The 17838-nt window shown below is 37.9% G+C and overlaps 1 protein-coding gene across 1 annotated transcript in view; it reads right to left on the reverse strand.

Moving 5' to 3' along the window:
• The window catches only part of LOC107705364 (son of sevenless homolog 2-like), a 19289-nt gene extending 2020 nt beyond the window's left edge, over positions 1-17269 (reverse strand). Inside the window, exons 1-21 of the mRNA XM_016508622.1 lie at positions 16445-17269; positions 14312-14437; positions 11026-11232; positions 10756-10899; positions 10485-10595; positions 9307-9405; positions 9092-9219; positions 8351-9006; positions 8122-8203; positions 7769-7891; positions 7004-7116; positions 6672-6894; positions 6477-6596; positions 6178-6340; positions 5967-6084; positions 5253-5425; positions 5049-5165; positions 3792-4053; positions 3641-3682; positions 3448-3554; positions 25-320 (exon numbers count right to left, since the gene is read on the reverse strand). Of these exons, the coding sequence (XP_016364108.1) occupies positions 25-320; positions 3448-3554; positions 3641-3682; positions 3792-4053; positions 5049-5165; positions 5253-5425; positions 5967-6084; positions 6178-6340; positions 6477-6596; positions 6672-6894; positions 7004-7116; positions 7769-7891; positions 8122-8203; positions 8351-9006; positions 9092-9219; positions 9307-9405; positions 10485-10595; positions 10756-10899; positions 11026-11232; positions 14312-14437; positions 16445-16519 (3485 nt within the window). The 5' untranslated portion in view covers positions 16520-17269. The remainder of the gene's footprint in view (positions 1-24; positions 321-3447; positions 3555-3640; positions 3683-3791; positions 4054-5048; positions 5166-5252; positions 5426-5966; positions 6085-6177; positions 6341-6476; positions 6597-6671; positions 6895-7003; positions 7117-7768; positions 7892-8121; positions 8204-8350; positions 9007-9091; positions 9220-9306; positions 9406-10484; positions 10596-10755; positions 10900-11025; positions 11233-14311; positions 14438-16444) is intronic.
• Between the last annotated feature and the right edge of the window lie 569 nt (positions 17270-17838).

Genomic DNA, 17838 nt, shown 5'->3' on the forward strand with positions numbered 1-17838 from the left:
GAAGGCGTGCCGGGGGGCGGAATGCGGGGCGAGGGCGTGCCGGGAGGGGTGCTGGGAGTGCTGGGCAAGCTGATGAAGTCCCAGTGGAAACGGCCTCCTGGAGACGGCTGCATGTTCACTGGGTAGTTGATGAAGATCTCCGGCGGTCGCTGTGGAACTGGCGGAGGTGTGTCCGGCAGGGGATCACGGGGCGGAGGGGGCGGGGGGCTCGGCAGCGGCCCGTCTGTCGGCCCGTTGAGTACTGGGACACGTGGTTGCAGGCGAGGAGGAGGAGGCTGTCGTGGTGGAATGGCGGGAGGACTTTCAGGCCTAGAACTCAACTTAAGAGAGGACAGAATGCACTTGTGTAAATGTGACGGCACAACGTGATGCAATGATGAAAGCCTGTGAAATTGACTAAATATCTTAGTAAAGCAAAAACAGGACAAACCAAACAAAGACATTCTGAAATTCATAATACTGTTTTCAATTCAACTTTTCACTCTAATTATGCTAATAATTTGCAATTCATTTTTTAAATAATGAATTAGAGAAAAAACAAAATACAACAAAATAAGTGTCACAAATGCTAAAAGTAATATGTATTATGGGTATGTGCTTTTTTTTTTTTTTTTTTACCTTGTATGACTACATTTTTTAATAGGGAAATTTGTTTGGTTGTACTAACTCAGTAACTTAAAAAAAAAAAAGTCTCAAATCCAACTTGAAAAAGAATTGTGAGAAGCCTAGATCATAATCCCACCTGAAATACATTTTTGCCATATCACCCACCCCTATGTACTACAATGCTGCAACAAGTTTGATTCAGTCTAGTAAATTAAAGTTTGTTCAGAAAGTTCATGAAACCATAAAGGTAGGGATGCACTGATACTAATACTAGCATTGGTTCCCAAGAAGACTATTAGACAGCTGCAGCTCATCCAGAACGCTGCTGCCAGGATTAGAACCAGAAAATAAAAAATGATTATTTTACTTCCTTTTATGTAAAGCACTTTGAATTACCATTGTGTATGAAATGTGCTATATAAATAAACTTGCCTTGGTTGTGTTTACTGTACCACTCTAAATGGGCGCTCTATAATTTGCTTAAACAGTTAAAGTAACAGTAGCTTGTATAATACATTTCAACAGGTCTAATTTAAAGGGATAGTTCACCCAAAAATGACAATTCTGTCATTAATTGCTCACCCTCATGTCGTTTCAAACCCGTAAGACCTCCGTTCATCTTCGGAACACAAATTAAGATATTTTTGATGTAATCCGAGAGCTCTCTGACTCTCCCATAGACAGCAAGGATCCTTTATAGCTCTTTGGCTATAAATTGAATTTACAGAAAAGTGAAATTCCTATCCATAATGCTGCCCGGGAGCTCTCTACCTCTTCTTTCCCTTTTAAAGTTTACCACTCATTTACATACCTTGGTATACGTGTGCCTAATACTTTTTCTAAACTTTTTACTGAGAACTTCCCCCATTTATTGGAACAGGAGTTGAACAGGATTTAAAGTGTTGGGCCTCGCTCCCATTATTAAAATGAATGTGCTGCCTAAGTTCACCTATCTGTTTCAGTGCATCCCAGTGTTTATTACAAACTAATTTTTTCGTAGGCTGGATAGCGCTCTCACCTCATTTATATGGAATGGAAAACCTGCTAGAATGAGTAAAAGTCTTCTGCAGCATCCTAAGTCACTGGGCGGAATGCCTTTGCCTAATTTTCAATGTTATTATTGGGCCGCAAATATTCGCCCTATACTCCACTAGCTATATGAAGATCCGGGGGATGATGCCCTATCATGGATAGCCATTGAATCTGCCTCATGCTTGCCTTCTTCCCTAGCAGCTTTAGTTTACGCTCCTCTTTCCTTTCCCTGCGACAAATTTACTAAAAACCTACTTGTAAGATCTACACTTGAAATCTGGAAACAGATGAGACGTCATTTCGGATGGCAAACTATGTCCCCTAAATCTCCTATTCACTCTAATCATGTCTTCGACCCTTCAATAATTGATAAGTCTTTTACATCTTGGTATGCTAAAGGCATTAGGGAAATTAATGACTTGTACCATGAGGGGGCTTTCATTTCAGCAGATGTGCGAGCGGTTTCATATTCCTAAGAATAATTTTTTCCGCTACCTCCAAATTCGTGACTTTGTGCGCAAAATGTTCCCTCAGTTCCCTGCTCCGCCTCCATGTTCCCCATTTGATCATTTATTGGAGGACCCTCCAAGATGGAAAGCCATCATATCGACACTTTACTGTAAAATTTTGGCCCCACTCTATACATCCCTCTCCCAAATAAAAGCTTTGTGGGAAGATGACTTAGAAATGGTTATTTCTGATGAGGACTGGGAATCAGTCTTATATAGAATACACAAGTCTTCAGTCTGTGCAAGACATGGACTTCTGCAGTGCAAAGTTGTACATCGTGCACACTGGACAAAGTTGAAACTATCTAAGCACTTTCAGCATATAGATCCTTCCTGTGATCGCTGTAGGTTTATCCCAGCCTCTCATGCACATATGTTTTGGCCCTGTATAAAGCTTAGGGGTTTCTGGTACACTGTTTTTGAAATTGTCTCTGTTTTTTTTAGGTAAATCGATCTCCCCTCTCAGCCATTTTTGGAATTACTCCCGTATCATATAATCTTACAAAGATACAGTCTGATTGTATAGCTTTTATCATGCTGTTAGCCAAACGACTAATATTGCTAAAGTGGAAGGATCAGAGGCCTCCAACTCCAACACAATGAATTCGTGATGTCCTTTTTTTTTTTTTTTTTTTAAGTTGGAGAAAAACAAACATTCTATAAGAGGCCCATCTAACCAGTTTAATAAAGCTTGGGACCCTTTCAAGCAATATGTCAGGGAACACGTTTCATTGTCGGACATAGACGGAATCTTAGTTCTAGCATTTTTTTTGTTTTTCTTCAACTATTGTATCATACTGATTGTTTTCCTAAGCCACACTTTTATTTACCCCCTTTTTTTTTTTTAAAGTTATCATTATTATAATTTATCTATTGTATTATTAAGTTGATCTTGTCTTTTGTTCTGCTTTGTTTTCTTTTTCTTTGTAATATTGTCCTAAAACTCACAAATAAAGTAAAAAAAAAAAGAAGGAATAATTAAAATGTTTCCATTTTTTTGTAAAATATTTTGTTAAAAGCTGTTTGTAGCCATGTTCTCAACTCTTTAAATCATGAGCAGCATGTATAGTTTCAAAGAAATGCAAAAAGGTGTGCATATCCAAAAAGACCCAAAAATTGAGTTCAAGTGCAGGACAAAAAAAGAAAATTAAATAAACAAAAACAATGTCCGCACACTGAAAATTAAAGCTCCAAAAACTTCTTATTTGGAAAAAAAAAGTTTTTGGATCTTTATATTCAGTGTGTGGACATTATAGCATGTATAGTTTCAAAGTAACTTCCTCAATACTATGCAAGTCACCTTGGTCTCTGAAGCGGTATCTTTCCTGCGGGGAGGTAATGGAGGGGGTTTAAGTAGCTCATCGCCCATCAAATGGTGTAAACTGCCACACGACACAGACTGAAACTCTGACAAAGAGAGAAATCACATAGTCTTACAGTCTGTCACAAAGAAAGAGAGATCTGCTTGAGGAAAATTAGGACTTCACACTTACTGGACTGAGGCAGCAAAACTGGGGCAAATATGGTGTTGTTACCTGCAGAAAAACAAACAAAAAGCCATTTAAGCATGTATAGGGAAAAAATTATGCACTATTTTACTAGCTGATCCTTAACCATTGAGTTACAGCCACTCCCCTCTCTCACCATAGGAGCTGCTCAGGTCAGGCTCAATGAACACAGAGTTGAGGTCAGAGCTGGCAGACTGTGGAGGTGTGGGTGTGTTTGGAGAGGTGGGGAGAGAAGCGGGAGTCTCAGATTCGGTTTCTGCGATGCTCCTGAAGGTGATTTTGTGAGGTGGTTCTCGTTCTAATGGCACTGGGTGACCTTTCAGCGTCCCTCCTCCTCCTGATGCCTGCCGCACCGGCCGCACGCCAGGAGACTTCAGAGAATACGTAGTCTTTCTGGGCTATAGGACACAACACACTCAGTTGTAAAACCAGCATACTGTTATAAACTTAAACCACCTCACATAACTCATGAACACAGTGAAAACACAACATTATCGCTCTATTATATTCATGTCAAGAGATTAATCTCTTGAAGAATTCTTTCTCGTACCATCAATGTTCAGAAAGAAGCCATGGATCCGTAATAAGGATGGGCTAAACTACATATTTTCAAAATTGATTAGTCAGAACTTGTCTATATGACAAGCAGCAACATGAAATGTATACATAGAAAAACGGGTTAGAAAACATTTCACACAAAAATCATTTCCAATATAATGTCCAGTCGATTAGTGAGATTTTTTTTGTTTATATTACTACTATTCTTACTTTTATTTTTTAGCTTTAATTGTATAATTCCAGGCTAAAATGTATAAATTTAAGCCAAAAAGTCAAAAATAAATAAATAAATAAAATATATAAAAATTTATAAATAAACAACCTCACCAAATAAACTATAAAGTTTAAACAAAACAAAAAAACATTGCTGCCAAATAAATAAATTGACGCCGTCAATAAATGTGAATGTAATCATTTTTTTGTTTGTTTTAATTATTTAATAATTAAAAATGATAAGTTTAGACATTTTATATTTTAAGACAATTTTAAAACCAAACAAGTCACCCACATGTTCTTCTGTTCAGCAGTGTAATAAATTTCTTAATTATTTTGAGGATAAAATTGAATCTATTTATAGGTCTATTGGTTCTCTCCCTAGTTCTGTGCTTCCGGAGGTTCTTCCACCAAGTATTCCTATGGTTCTGTTCTCTAGTTTTGCAACAATTACCACTGATGACATCTCAAAATTAGTGTTGACAATGAATTCAACCACTTGTATTCTTGACCCTGTTCCAACTACTGTTCTAAAGGGGTGTTATAAATAAAATGTATTATTATTATTATTATTATATATATATATATAAACAGTGTTTTTAACAACAACAACAAAACTCACAAATCTGGGTGGCTGTTTGCAGTTCCGTGGTTCAATCTCTAGAGACTTGTTGAACAGGTAGTCAGAAAAGTCCTTCTCGCTCATGTTTCCCATTGGATTCAGATTCTCAAAAAACCTCTACAAGACAAACAAACTCTTCTTAACATCATAAGAACTAGATGGAGGTAGAGGAAAAAAGTGCGAGTGAGTAATGAACATACAGACCTTTATATCGTGTTCTACTTTGAGGCAGTAGGGTTGGTTCTGGTACTGCTGGATTTCTCCAGTGATTTCTGCTACTTTGCGCCTTTTGCTAAAGTTGATCAGTTCTTTTCCATCACGTTTTAGAAAATCTGGATTTCCCTCTTCAGTCTTCAGAATGTTAGTCAGGTAGATGCCTGAATACACAAAGCAGACAGACAGGAAACATCACATACACACAAATACACACACGTGTACAATGCTGCTAAAAAGTTTGGGGTCAGTAAGATTTGAAAGAAAGAAATTAATACTTTTATTCAGCAAGGACAGATTAAACTGATCAACAGTTATGGTAAAGACATTCATAATGTTACAAAAGCATTCTCTTTGAAATAAAGGCTGTTTTTCAGAACTTTCCATTCATCCAAGAATTGGTTTCCACAAAAATATCAAGCAACACAACATTTTTTGAAGACTGGAGTAATGACTGCTGAAAATTCAGCTTTGCCATGACAGGAATAACTTAAATTTCAAAATACATAATTGAAACAGTTATTTTGTAATAATTGTAATAATATTTCACAATATTACTGTTTGTTTTTACGGTTTTGACAAAATAAATGCAGCCTTAGTAAGCACAAAAGACTTCTTCCAAAACATTAAAAAAACCTTACTACCCCAAACTTAGTGCATTTGTAAATACATGCTAGTTTGTTACAAAGCAGCTCTTTCTCTTACCAAAGAAAGGTACGCAAGGTGGGTTGATGGATTTGAGCTTGGCGAGGTATTTCTTAAAATGATCCTGACTGAGTTCAACAGCTTCCTCCAGAATCCTCCTCTTCCTCTCAGGCACGGCCTACATATACACAGCATAACCACATATTCCATTATTATCAGTAAATTACTATTCTGATTCACACTATGAGTGCATAATGAACGAACAGGTCACCTCAAACGTGTGGTCGAGACGATACACCGGTACTGAGTTGATGGCGCTTACAATCTCCAAAACTCCATTAAAGTTATTGAGCTCTTGAAACACCTGCAGGATCTCAATAATACGAGAGAATACAGCAACCCTCTCGTCCACATTTTCAGCCTCTACTATACACCTGAGTGACAGAGAGAAACAAAGAATTCACTTACAGAATCGATAACATCAAGATTGAAGATGATGTTTTTCTTCAACATAAAATGTGTTGTACTATTTATGGAGATGATGCAGTTGGCTATGTGCTAGTTACTCACTTTTCAAACCACAGTGTGAGGTTGGTTGTGTGTCTAATCATCCTCAGCAGATTTGGAGAATTCTTCTCTTTATCTTCTTTTGTCCAAACGCTTCCTACCAACTCAGATGGACGAACGGCTCTAAGCACACAAATGAACAATAATAAGTCAATGTACTGTCTTTCTTATACATTCTTATAGTTCTGATTTGCTCACCTGTACAGATCAGACTCTAGAAGTGTTAACTGACGAGCAATTTCTATTGGATGAAGGGTCATGAGGTCAAAGGTGTCAATGCTTCCGGGACGGCTGATGTGCCATTCAATAGGAGGAGGTGGGCTCTCAAAGGTGATGTTGTGACTGATGCCATTAGATTGAGTTTGTTTCTTCCGCCTCATGATCTTGATGATAGACTCCACCCACTTGCGCATCGATTTACCTTTAAAACAGATTATCAGTCTCTAAACTTGAGTGTGTCTCATTGAGTATGTGTGTATGTATGAGTATCATGCGTGGACACTCAGCATTGTTAGAGTGTGTGTACGTACCTCTAAGTTGTGTGGTGCTGGTGAGGTATTCTTCAAGTCCACAGCTGAGTTCAGGATCATTCTCAAAGTCATAAAAGTGATGTTCTACCCACTGACGGAATACATTCAGAACCCTAATGACACACATACAGACATCAGACCGACGAGCTCACAGACACTATTAGTGTTGATGGACAGCAGGACTGTGTGTGGTGACATTGACTGAAACGAGCACAAGATGAAGCAACAACAGGATGATTGAGTCTTAAAAAAACAAAAAAAATAAAAATAATATATAAATATATATATATATATACACACACACACTACCATTCAAAAGTTTGGGTTCATTAAAGGGGTCATATGATGTTGCTAAAAAGAACATTATTTTGTGTATTTGGTGTAATGAAATGTGTTTATGCAAAACTTTACAGATCTTCTTTATGCACCAAGAGCTTGTAACACTTCAAAGAGAAAGAAAAAATTGAAATCGCATCATATGACCCCTTTAAGTTATAATAGTATAGTATATAATAATAATAATAATAAGAATAATAAGAAGAAATGTATCTTGAGCACCAAATCAACATTTCATAAAATTTTATGATTTCTGAAGGATCACGTGACTGAAGACTGGAGTAATGGCTGCTGAAAATTAAGCTTTGCCATTACAGGAATAAATAGCATTTTTAAGATATATAATAGAAATCGAAAAGTTATTTTAAATTGTTATATTATCATGAGTGTGTCATATATGGGTGTGCTATGAGAACGTGTGTGTTTTACCGGAGTTGGACAGGCTGCACATATTCTCTGCGAAATCTCTGAAGCTCGGCCGCCATTGGTTGCTCTCCATTCCAAAGTGCCTCTCGGTCTGCTTCTGATGGTTCTGGCTCTGGAATCTCAATCCTGAAGCATCATGGGGAAACAATTAAAACTAAATCGCATGCATATACTATACATCCTAACATGAAAGGGAAACACAAAAAGAAACAGCAGACAAAGTTAACTTTACAAACCAATACGTGTAAATGCAACAAACTCCCAGATGGACATGCCAACATTTTAGAGAGATGGCAGAGCTGTGAATAATTTAACAGAATTCCTCTCTTCTCATTGACTCAACATGTGTGCTTTACCTTTCAATCAGTAGTGTGAGCAGGTCTTGTGGTTTACAGAAAGAACGGTACGTAGTAAGAAACGTACGCACGAAATTTGGGTCTGTGTAGAAAAGAAGAACAGTACTTATAATAAAAGGCACCCAAGGACACACACAAATGAACACACTGGTAGGCAAAAGTTTGGAGACCTTTGACTGAATTTCTTTCTTAAAAACCTTTTGATCTAAAGGAGTGTTTTATTCTGTACCTGCATACATGTGGTACGTCAGTCTCTCAATAAGCTTGACTACTGTCCCGGCCTTAATAATAGGGATTCCAGTCTTGCGCTGCGCTCGCTCCTCAAATACAATGTTCTCCTCAGAATCCTGTATGGCAAACCGGTAGACATCCGGTGACGGCAGTCTCAGCGGTTGTGCTTGTTCCTCGTGGTGCAGGACTGTGTCCAGCATGCGGTCCAGAGTGGGCCGATACTGCAGCGTGACAAGCGCGGCCATCCATGCACTCTTCTCTTCCGCTGAACGTGCGCTGAACACGGCACCGCTTTCCTCGCGACCCACCAGCTCAAATGCGTGCCGAAACTCTGGTGAATCCTCACGATCTACAATGCGATACTTGCGTAGAACAAACTTCTCTTTCAGACGAAACTCCGCCCCACTGCCTGCGCCCGGCAACCTAGAGCTCTGGTTGGCTTTGCAGCTTATCATGAGACCGTCGAACAGGAAGTTGTGCCGTTCGTGCTTGGCTCCGGCCCGTAGGAGCGCCCCCTCCATGATGAACTGGCTGCAGCACTGGCCGATATCTCTGCCCTCCCAGCCATCAATACTCCTCTGGATGTCATTCATACGCTTTATTGCTGCCTGCTTGCTGCGAGATGCACGACTATATAACCGATACAGCGGCTCCCTAAAAAAGAAAGTCACAAAAAAGAAAGATGAAAATGGGATTTGGTACAGACACATGGTTGTGCAAGCCCTGGTGTTTGTGTTACCCTTGTTTGCGCCGTGGTTGGTGCTTAGCATATATGCGTTCAATGCTGCATTGTAGGTTGATCAGTGCAGTTTGAGCCTGTTTTAAACACTCTCTGTCATCTTGGTCTTCACTGCACTCCTGCAATTGCTACAGAGACAATGACACACAAACCTTAAATAACACATTACACAGCTGTAGGTTACTGACTGAGTGTGAAGTGTGTTTAGTACTCACCTGTAACAGTTCAAAGTAGTGCATGCAGTGGTAAACGGGAACCATCATCAACTGAGGAAGCACATACTGCACTGCCTCCTTAAAACCCTCTGCAATTGACTGAAACACACAGAAACACACCACAGGAGAGAGAACATCTGAGCTCATGCCTGCAGAGATGAAGGCTTTGATTCCAACGCCCGCCCTCTCCCTGTCCCCACAAGTCTTTTTAGATTGGATTATTTGCCTTCAAAATGTGGTACATATGATTTCCAAGTTCGACTAATGAAAGAACAGGTCTTAATTAGCAAAACTCTAAAAGCAGCGTTTTAAATTTGTCACTTCTAAGAGGCACTGTACTGGATAAAAGTGAAGCAAACATGAAACTGATCCATACAACACTAACCTACATAATAAACAATATCTCTACAAAAAGTAGTTTGAAACAAAAAAAATAAAAATGAAAGACAATCCTCAGTGTCTGAAGATATTGTCTTTTTTTTTTTTTAAACAGGTTTACATTTTTTAGGTATGCAGGTATATATCAATTATCAGTGTTGTTATTGGTAACAAAAACTAAAACAAATATCAGATGAAAAACTATTAAAACATATAACTGAAAATCAGAAATGCTGCCTGGGCAACTCACTGGAATAAAATAAGTTTTAGTACTAAAATTACTAAAACTAATTTAAATCAAAGCTATACAGAAATATATATAGATATAAAAAAAAAGCACAAAACAATATTACTAAAACTTTAAACATGAAAATATGACAGTAAAGCTAATTCAAATATTAATAAATACTTAAAAAGCATATAAATAATACTAAAATGACACTACCTGTTATCAACCAGTATTATTTACTTTAATTTACTGGTATCTGTTAAAATTGGATATTTAATTGTGCATGTTTCTTTCCACATATTTTCCCCCCCCATTTAGTTTAACATTGCCGTAAAAATATGTTAGTAATTTAATAACACTGTTAAATGTAATCTTTAGCAAATCTCAAAATGAATATCCATTTTTCATACTGTGCATTATAATGTTGTGCCACATAAATTTAAAGTGAAACATTAACTGTTTTTATTTTTAATTTATTTAGACAAAATGGTAGAATTTTAATATTGCAAATTTATTGGTTACGTGCCATAGAAAAAAGATGAACCAATCAGAGGCCAGTGTTGGTGCTGACCTGGAAGTACAGAGCAACCGTAGGGTGGGACATCAGAGTGTTGAAATGTTGACAGAATTCTTTAGAGAGAATGTCCTGAGAGAGTGTCTCATAGGGATCAAACGCCTGCTCCTGTACACAACAGATATACACACAAACGTTTCTAACAAGGTACATTGTTATAAATATGTTGTCGCTGGCCCTAGCCCATCATATGATGTACAGGTAAGGTACATCATATGATGGTATTTCTCATTTTTGGACTCTCATGAGTGTTTATGAGTTTCTGTACCTCAGCGAGGTCTTCGAAACAGCTGCCCACAAGGGGGTGTGGACTACCGTCGGCTGTCATTTCTACAGCATCCTCAATAAGACCCAACAGCTTAACTGTTAACTCGTGAACCTCTAGAATATTACTGAATGCCAGCTCCACATCCTACACACATAGTGGAGAGAGAGAAAACTGAGAATAAATGATGATAAAGAGAATGCAAACAGCTTATCCCTGCCAGTATGAATATTTACATCAGTTCACATGTTCTGATTGGTCAGAAGAACGCACCTGAGTGGAGAAGTGTTTGCTACTGGACGTAAAGGCTTGGCGGAATACTTTGATGATAAGATCGAGCTCCCGCAGATACTGACGTTCCTCAGCGATCTCCAGACGGACAAAGTCATCATATGTGAGCACACCAGAGGAAGACACTTCCTCTACACTCTGAGACAACAGCCCCATCTCCTCTTCCTGATCGAACATATCCATTAAAACCTGAAGGAACACACACAAAAGCAATGCTGTTAATACATTAAAATAATCAATTTCAACTATTCACTAACATTTTTGTAGTTAATCTTTATTGGTCTTGGTATTCAGACCTACTAATTCAGAAAAAAGCTTTTATGACTATTTCTTTAGTGTAATGGAGTAGAGTAGCTTTGCATAAAATAATAATAATATTTGAAAATAACAGCAACAAGAACAAAAATAAAATGACAGATCCCTGTAGACCATAATAATGAGCATCACAAAACTTTAGATCACTTGGTTTTAAGATAACAATATTATGGTATCACAGTAAAATAAATTAAAAATGAAATAAGAAACATTACATTTGAATGAATATAAACAACATTTCTCAGAACTTAACACATGTATTTTAAATTAGATTGTTTTGTAAATCTTCGCATCATCTTGAGCTAGATTTATCACTGACCCTAGGGCCAGCGACAACATATTTAGCAGGTTTCAGATCTGATGAACTCAAATTAAATTTAGTGTAACAGAGACTTACAATGCAACCCTCTACATTGTGAGTAAATCACTCGCATGTGTGACTAAATCTTCACTCTGGGTGACTAAATGATGTCTAATATTAGCCAATGGCTAATAAATTCTCAGATTTTACTCACCAGTGCGCAAGTTGGAGGCTAAGTATAAGTTTAGCACAGATATATTTTCACTCGCCGTCGCTTTGTCTCACAAACACGCAAAGAGAGCGAGAGTCTTACATAACATGCAGAATTGATGCGCTACATGTAAACGATATTCTTTGCTGTATTTTCCTGTCAAAATAACGGAGTTCCTTTGGAATTTTTCAGCTTTAAAGAACTGCCGGGGTCTCTGGTAGTGGGCGGAACTAATGCGCAAACGACAATCTCATTGGCTGGCGCTCACCTATTATCGTCCCAGTTTTGATTTCAGCAAATCAGTTCGAGCGAACGCACACAACCTGATTAATATTCATGAATCCAGCAGCTCATTAATCCTAGTGCGTTTTTATATCGTTCTTATTAGTAGAATTCTAAGTATTACTATAATTATTATTATCTTATCAGTATTAGTTTTTCCCCATTTTTTTTACAGAAATATTGAATAACCAAAAAAGCAGCACCACCAGTCCTAACTTAAGTTAAAATGACTAACATGCATTCATACAAGGTTTTAATTCTAATTACTAAAGTTCTATCATTAAATAATACTTGAATATCATATATAATGCTTGACTGACTGATGTTAAGAATGTACTTTCAGATATTTTAAAAGCTGTGCCATCATTTTACAAACATTATATATAATTTTTCAGTTTACTCGCCAGACTGATATACTATATATGCATGTGTGTGTGTTTATATATATTTAAACACATACATGCATATAGCATATCAGTCTGGCAAGTAAACTAAAATTTACATGGTGATGGCGATTCAATTGCCAAAGTGTCCATAGAGGGTTGTAATGACTTAATTGCCATTTCTTAATTAATTGTCCATCTTTTAATTTAATTTGATTTAATTTAGAATTTAATTATGGATTAAAAATGTCTCCATGTTTCAGACACATTAAAAATAAACAGTTGCATTAATTGTCTTATGTCATCGCTAAATTTAATTTCTTTCTTAATTTCACTCGTAACATCCTTTCAAGAAACAACAACTATTTATATAGACATTGTATATATATATATATATATATTAATGTTTCATAAAAATGATGACATGTCTGCATCAGTGCAAAAACAGCTTTAAATGAAGTAATATTTAAGTTAAATACAAGAGACTGAAAATAAAATTGTGACCTGTCCTGGCAAAATGAGTCACAATGAGCAAATTTTCAAAAATGAGTTATTTTTATTTTTATATTCTCCATTAAAATACCTTCAAAATGATGTATGATTTGTTGGAATCTGAAAAAAAAATTACTGAGCTACACCTGTTTGAAGTTGATGGAGTCAGCAAAGTAAATTTAGAGAAAAACTGATTTAAAGTTTTCTGAAGGTTCCAAAGCAAAATCACCTAGCAACCGCCACTTCTTTTCTTAATAATCACTACTAGGTTAATAATCACAATATAGCTATTTTTAATTTATGTTTGTTATAAATAAGAAAAGATGCAAAAAAAGAACAAATATAAGAAAGAAACAAGTGTATAGTGTATTACTTTTTTCATTTTACATCTAAACATAAGCATTCAAGTAAGAAAAACAAAGTAAAATGTAAAAATCACTTAAGTGTGCTCATTACAAATAAAATTTATTATTAAAACTACAAAAGCAGTTCAATCAAGAGCAGAGAGTGATTCCCTCTTTTTTATTATTGTTTGATTAACATTAATGCAACAGACAGCCTATATTAAGACATAGTGTAATGCACTGATCAAATATAATGTTAGCCACACAATATTTTTCCCCAAACGTTCACTTAAGATATAACAGATTATGTTTGCGTGAATACTTAAATATATTTAGCCTACTGTAAATCTGTGTATATGTGTATGGGGATCGCGTGCAGTCGGAAGCGCCTTTATGTACACACTTCAGATAACAGTCAGCGTGAGAAGCGAGCGGAGAAAAGGTACTCCTCTCAGAAAACGTACAAATAAAGACACTTTTAGATGTTTAATTGCTATTTGGAGCATTGGGATTGCTAGACGAGGGCTTAATGAACAAATTTTTGCAAAAACCTCAAATTTGAAATTTTTCACTTATTTTTTGCATGTAGCTCAAATTTAGCCCGTGCGCATTCCGACTCATTTTGCCAGCACAGGTCAGAATTAAAACTCGAAGATTTTGAATGGATGAGCCTCATTTGAAGACATACATCAGGCACTCAATTGAAAATTATGCAAATTGCACGCTTTAGTCTTGATTGTTTAGGACACGTACCACTCGATATTTTTTTACATTGCTCCAAGTATGCTTATCACTGCCACTGTAAATAATGTAAAGCAGTCATCCCCACCAATAGCACCATCTGTATAGCACAATTGCTGCCAGTTGACACATTTCTCCTTATAGTACACTATATAGTATATCATAACACCGCCTATCACTGATATGTCTGAATGTGTACCTCGACATCAGCTATTGTTCTGGGCTGTGTAACACACAGCTTGTTCAGGAGCTGTAGTATGAGTGCCTCAATGTGCTGGAGCGCATCTTCTTTAGCCGACAGGTTTGGATGCACTTGTAACTGCACCTGCACATATAAAAACAGAACAAAGTTATAACTTCCTTCTAACACTGAACCACAGATATCACCAAGACAAATGCACATAAAAAAAACGATAAAAATAAATAGTTATAAAAAAAGCTCTGATCACAGCTCTCTCACACATTTATAGATATACACACTATTACAAAGGCAGCATGACATCATCTGACATACACACACTGATATGCAGACACGCACACACCTTCTCAGCTCTCAGTTTGGTGGACAAATGAAACAAAAAAATAACAATTTCCTATTTTATCCCCCTCCCACCTTACTAGGCTGTGTCCTGAAATAGGAATGCAGTCTGTTCAGGTAGTGTGGCAAAACCAGTTAAGAGAAAAAGTGTCAGAGAGAGAGTGCAAACAGTAGCAGTCTAAAATAAAAATTAGCATTTGTGTTATGACGGGTGAAAGGTTAAAGGCGAGCACAGGTTCAAACACAGATTTAATCCACTTCTGCAGTCAAACTGTGAAATACTGCTTGAAAACACAAAGCAAATGCATGCAAGCACATACACACACGCACACACAAATACACAGATGAGAGATGGCTTGTGCTCTCTGCTCTAGTGTCTGGTTACATGCCGTCCTCCATTAGGCACTGAGAGCTACTCTACTGGGACCCCACAACACACATACACACACACGCAGATACAAACACACACTCTACCCCTCTGTCTTCTCCAGGGATGGGGGGATGATAGTAGCAGACAGAAAAGTATTGATGTGGAGAATGGGAGAGCAGGCAGAGAAAATGAGAGATGCGAGCGCTAGTGAGTGTACGTCCAGAGTGAAAACATCCAGGATGATATTTAAAAGCGATGCTTTGTATATTTACATCTTGACGCTGTAGGTTTGAATAATATAACTTACATGGAACAGAGCATCGACTAATAGATAATTCTGTTATTATTTATTCACCCTCATATCGTTCCAAACCTTTATGACTTTCTTCTGCAGAACACATTATTTGGAACTGCAATTTTGGTTACTATTGACTTCCATTGTAAAATAACCAGACTGAGATATTTCTCAAAGTATCTTCTTTTATGCTTCACAGAAGAAAGAAAGGCATACAGGTTTGGAATGACATGTGAGTGAGTAAATTACTGAGTAAATTAATTTTCATTTTTTTGTTGAACTTTCCCTTCAAGTAATGATCTGTGAATATGTTGTTTATAATTCAAGTTCTTTATTTGCCTCAGTTTTAGTGTGTCACTCACTTCACATTTATTTCTAAGGGATTGTTTGGTTGGAAGCAAAAATCATTTTCAGCATCAGATCAGATGCAGCCTAAATCTTTCTTTCTCTCACAACCAAAAACATTCACACACACCATCTGCTCCCACGGTCCCCTGATGGTACTGAGATATTTTGCTTGCAGTAGTGAGAAGAAAACAGAAGGGAGATCTGGAATACATTTTTCATTTATTTTGGCAGGGAATCCCTGGAATCCCTCAATCTTAAATAAAACGACCAAAAAAATAAATTCGTGTGTGTGAATGTGTGTGCGTATGCGCATATATATATATATATATATATATATATATAATATATATATATATATATATATACACACACACACAGTTAGTGTAATTTTTTATTTTTTAAAAGGACTAACATTGCATGACAGTTAAACATTGGACTCATTGGTCAAAGGTAAAGCCCATCAAAAAGTAAAAACCAACCAACTGAACTCTCCAGACTAGACACTAGACAGGACATGTCGTGTCAAAGTGTCAACTATGAAACTGTGCTTGTATGGCGTTTAGGCCATGATATAATTCAAGAAACATTATTTGCATCTTGCACAGCCGCATCCTTCAGGAACACCTCAAAGCAGACACTACGCACAGCTGTGCAAATCATCATACGAGAGAACTCTAGATTTCAGTTCTGCAGAGATAGTTTTTAAAACTCACTCATTACGCTTGAGATTCAATATAAACATAACGAGAAGTGTGAATGACAGACCGAACAGGGTCAGTACCTTTCGCAGCGCCTGCACGAACAGGCCTCGCCATCTCGCGCTGTTCTCCTCGCTGGAGCCGAAGTCGTGCTGCATGCCTGCGGCCGCCGCCCGCGCTGCTCCGCATCGGCCCCGAGCGCTCCCAGCTCCGGGAACAACCACCCAGGTTTAGCCGCTCTCACGGCGCGCACGCACACTCAAAACAAACTCAAACTCTACCACATTTACGGGCCAGCAAGGCTTTCCGACACGCGAAACACCTCATTCTGTGGGGAAAAACTGTTTGTAAATCAAATTAAGTAGTTTTAAAGAGTGTAAAAGTGTCTGGGTCTCTGTCCTGACAGCCGTTGGAGTGTCGCGGTCGTCGTGCGCTAATTAGCCGCTAACATAACGTTACACCGAAATTAGCCGCACATGCTAGTCGGGCAGTTCGCCCAAACAGGACAGCCGATGTCATGTCTTTTACAGAGGGGGAAATGTTAAAAGCAAGCGTTGAGTGTCGTCAGGCTGGTGTTCGTCTGGCGGTGTTGTGCATGCGGTTAACGGCAGCACATCTGGCGGAGCAGCGCGGCGGCTCTGCGGCCTCGAGACTCTTCATGAAGCGCGGGAGCAGGAGTTTCTCCGGCGCGACACTGTCATGTTGTTGGAGTCCGTCTGCTGGACATATTCCAGTCACAAAAGCGACGCCTGAATCCGCTGTAATCTGACGAAAATTCGGTGTGTAATGTCTTTGTTTTTGTTGTTGGCAACGTCCCGATTCAACTCCGATGTGGTGCGCTCGTGTCCATGACGGTGTAATCACAGCTGCTCAGTGCTCACTGCGCGCGCTTCCCGCATCTGCGCAGGCCAGAGGGAGTGAACCAGCGAGTGAGTGCAGCAACATAGCACATACATGCGACGTCTTATTTTGGCAACAATAAACACACATACACTCAAGCGTATATTCCAAAAGTATTTAAACAATGAAACTATTGTATTTGACTTTCAGTAAACGGCACTGATTAATCTTAAATAATTTTAAATAGAAGTTTACATAGACCGTAGCGCCTTGCCAGTTGTACTTCCAAATATTATTTATTATTTTTCACGATTATTTCAGTTACTATAAATCTAAAAAGCCCCCAAATTTCCAGCAACCCACTGCCATCGTGTGGTCAAGAGCGGAATGGTCACGTAAAATCATGTAAACACTTTTTATTATGGGTAAACTTAAGCAAATTATGCTCTAGAAAGGGGGTTCTCAACCAGGAAACCTCCAAAGTGGCCTTAAGATTTAATTCTAATTTTTTGAAATTGAGATTTAGATATTATCTGGAAGCTGAATAAATAAGGTTTCCGTTGATTTATGGTTAGTTAGGATAGGACCATATTTGGCCGAGTACAGCTAGTTGAAAATCTGGAATCTGAGGGTGCAA

This window comes from Sinocyclocheilus rhinocerous, unplaced genomic scaffold (genome assembly GCF_001515625.1).
Source record: "Sinocyclocheilus rhinocerous isolate Xijiao unplaced genomic scaffold, SAMN03320098_v1.1 scaffold564, whole genome shotgun sequence".
In the NCBI taxonomy this organism is placed as follows: domain Eukaryota; kingdom Metazoa; phylum Chordata; class Actinopteri; order Cypriniformes; family Cyprinidae; genus Sinocyclocheilus; species Sinocyclocheilus rhinocerous.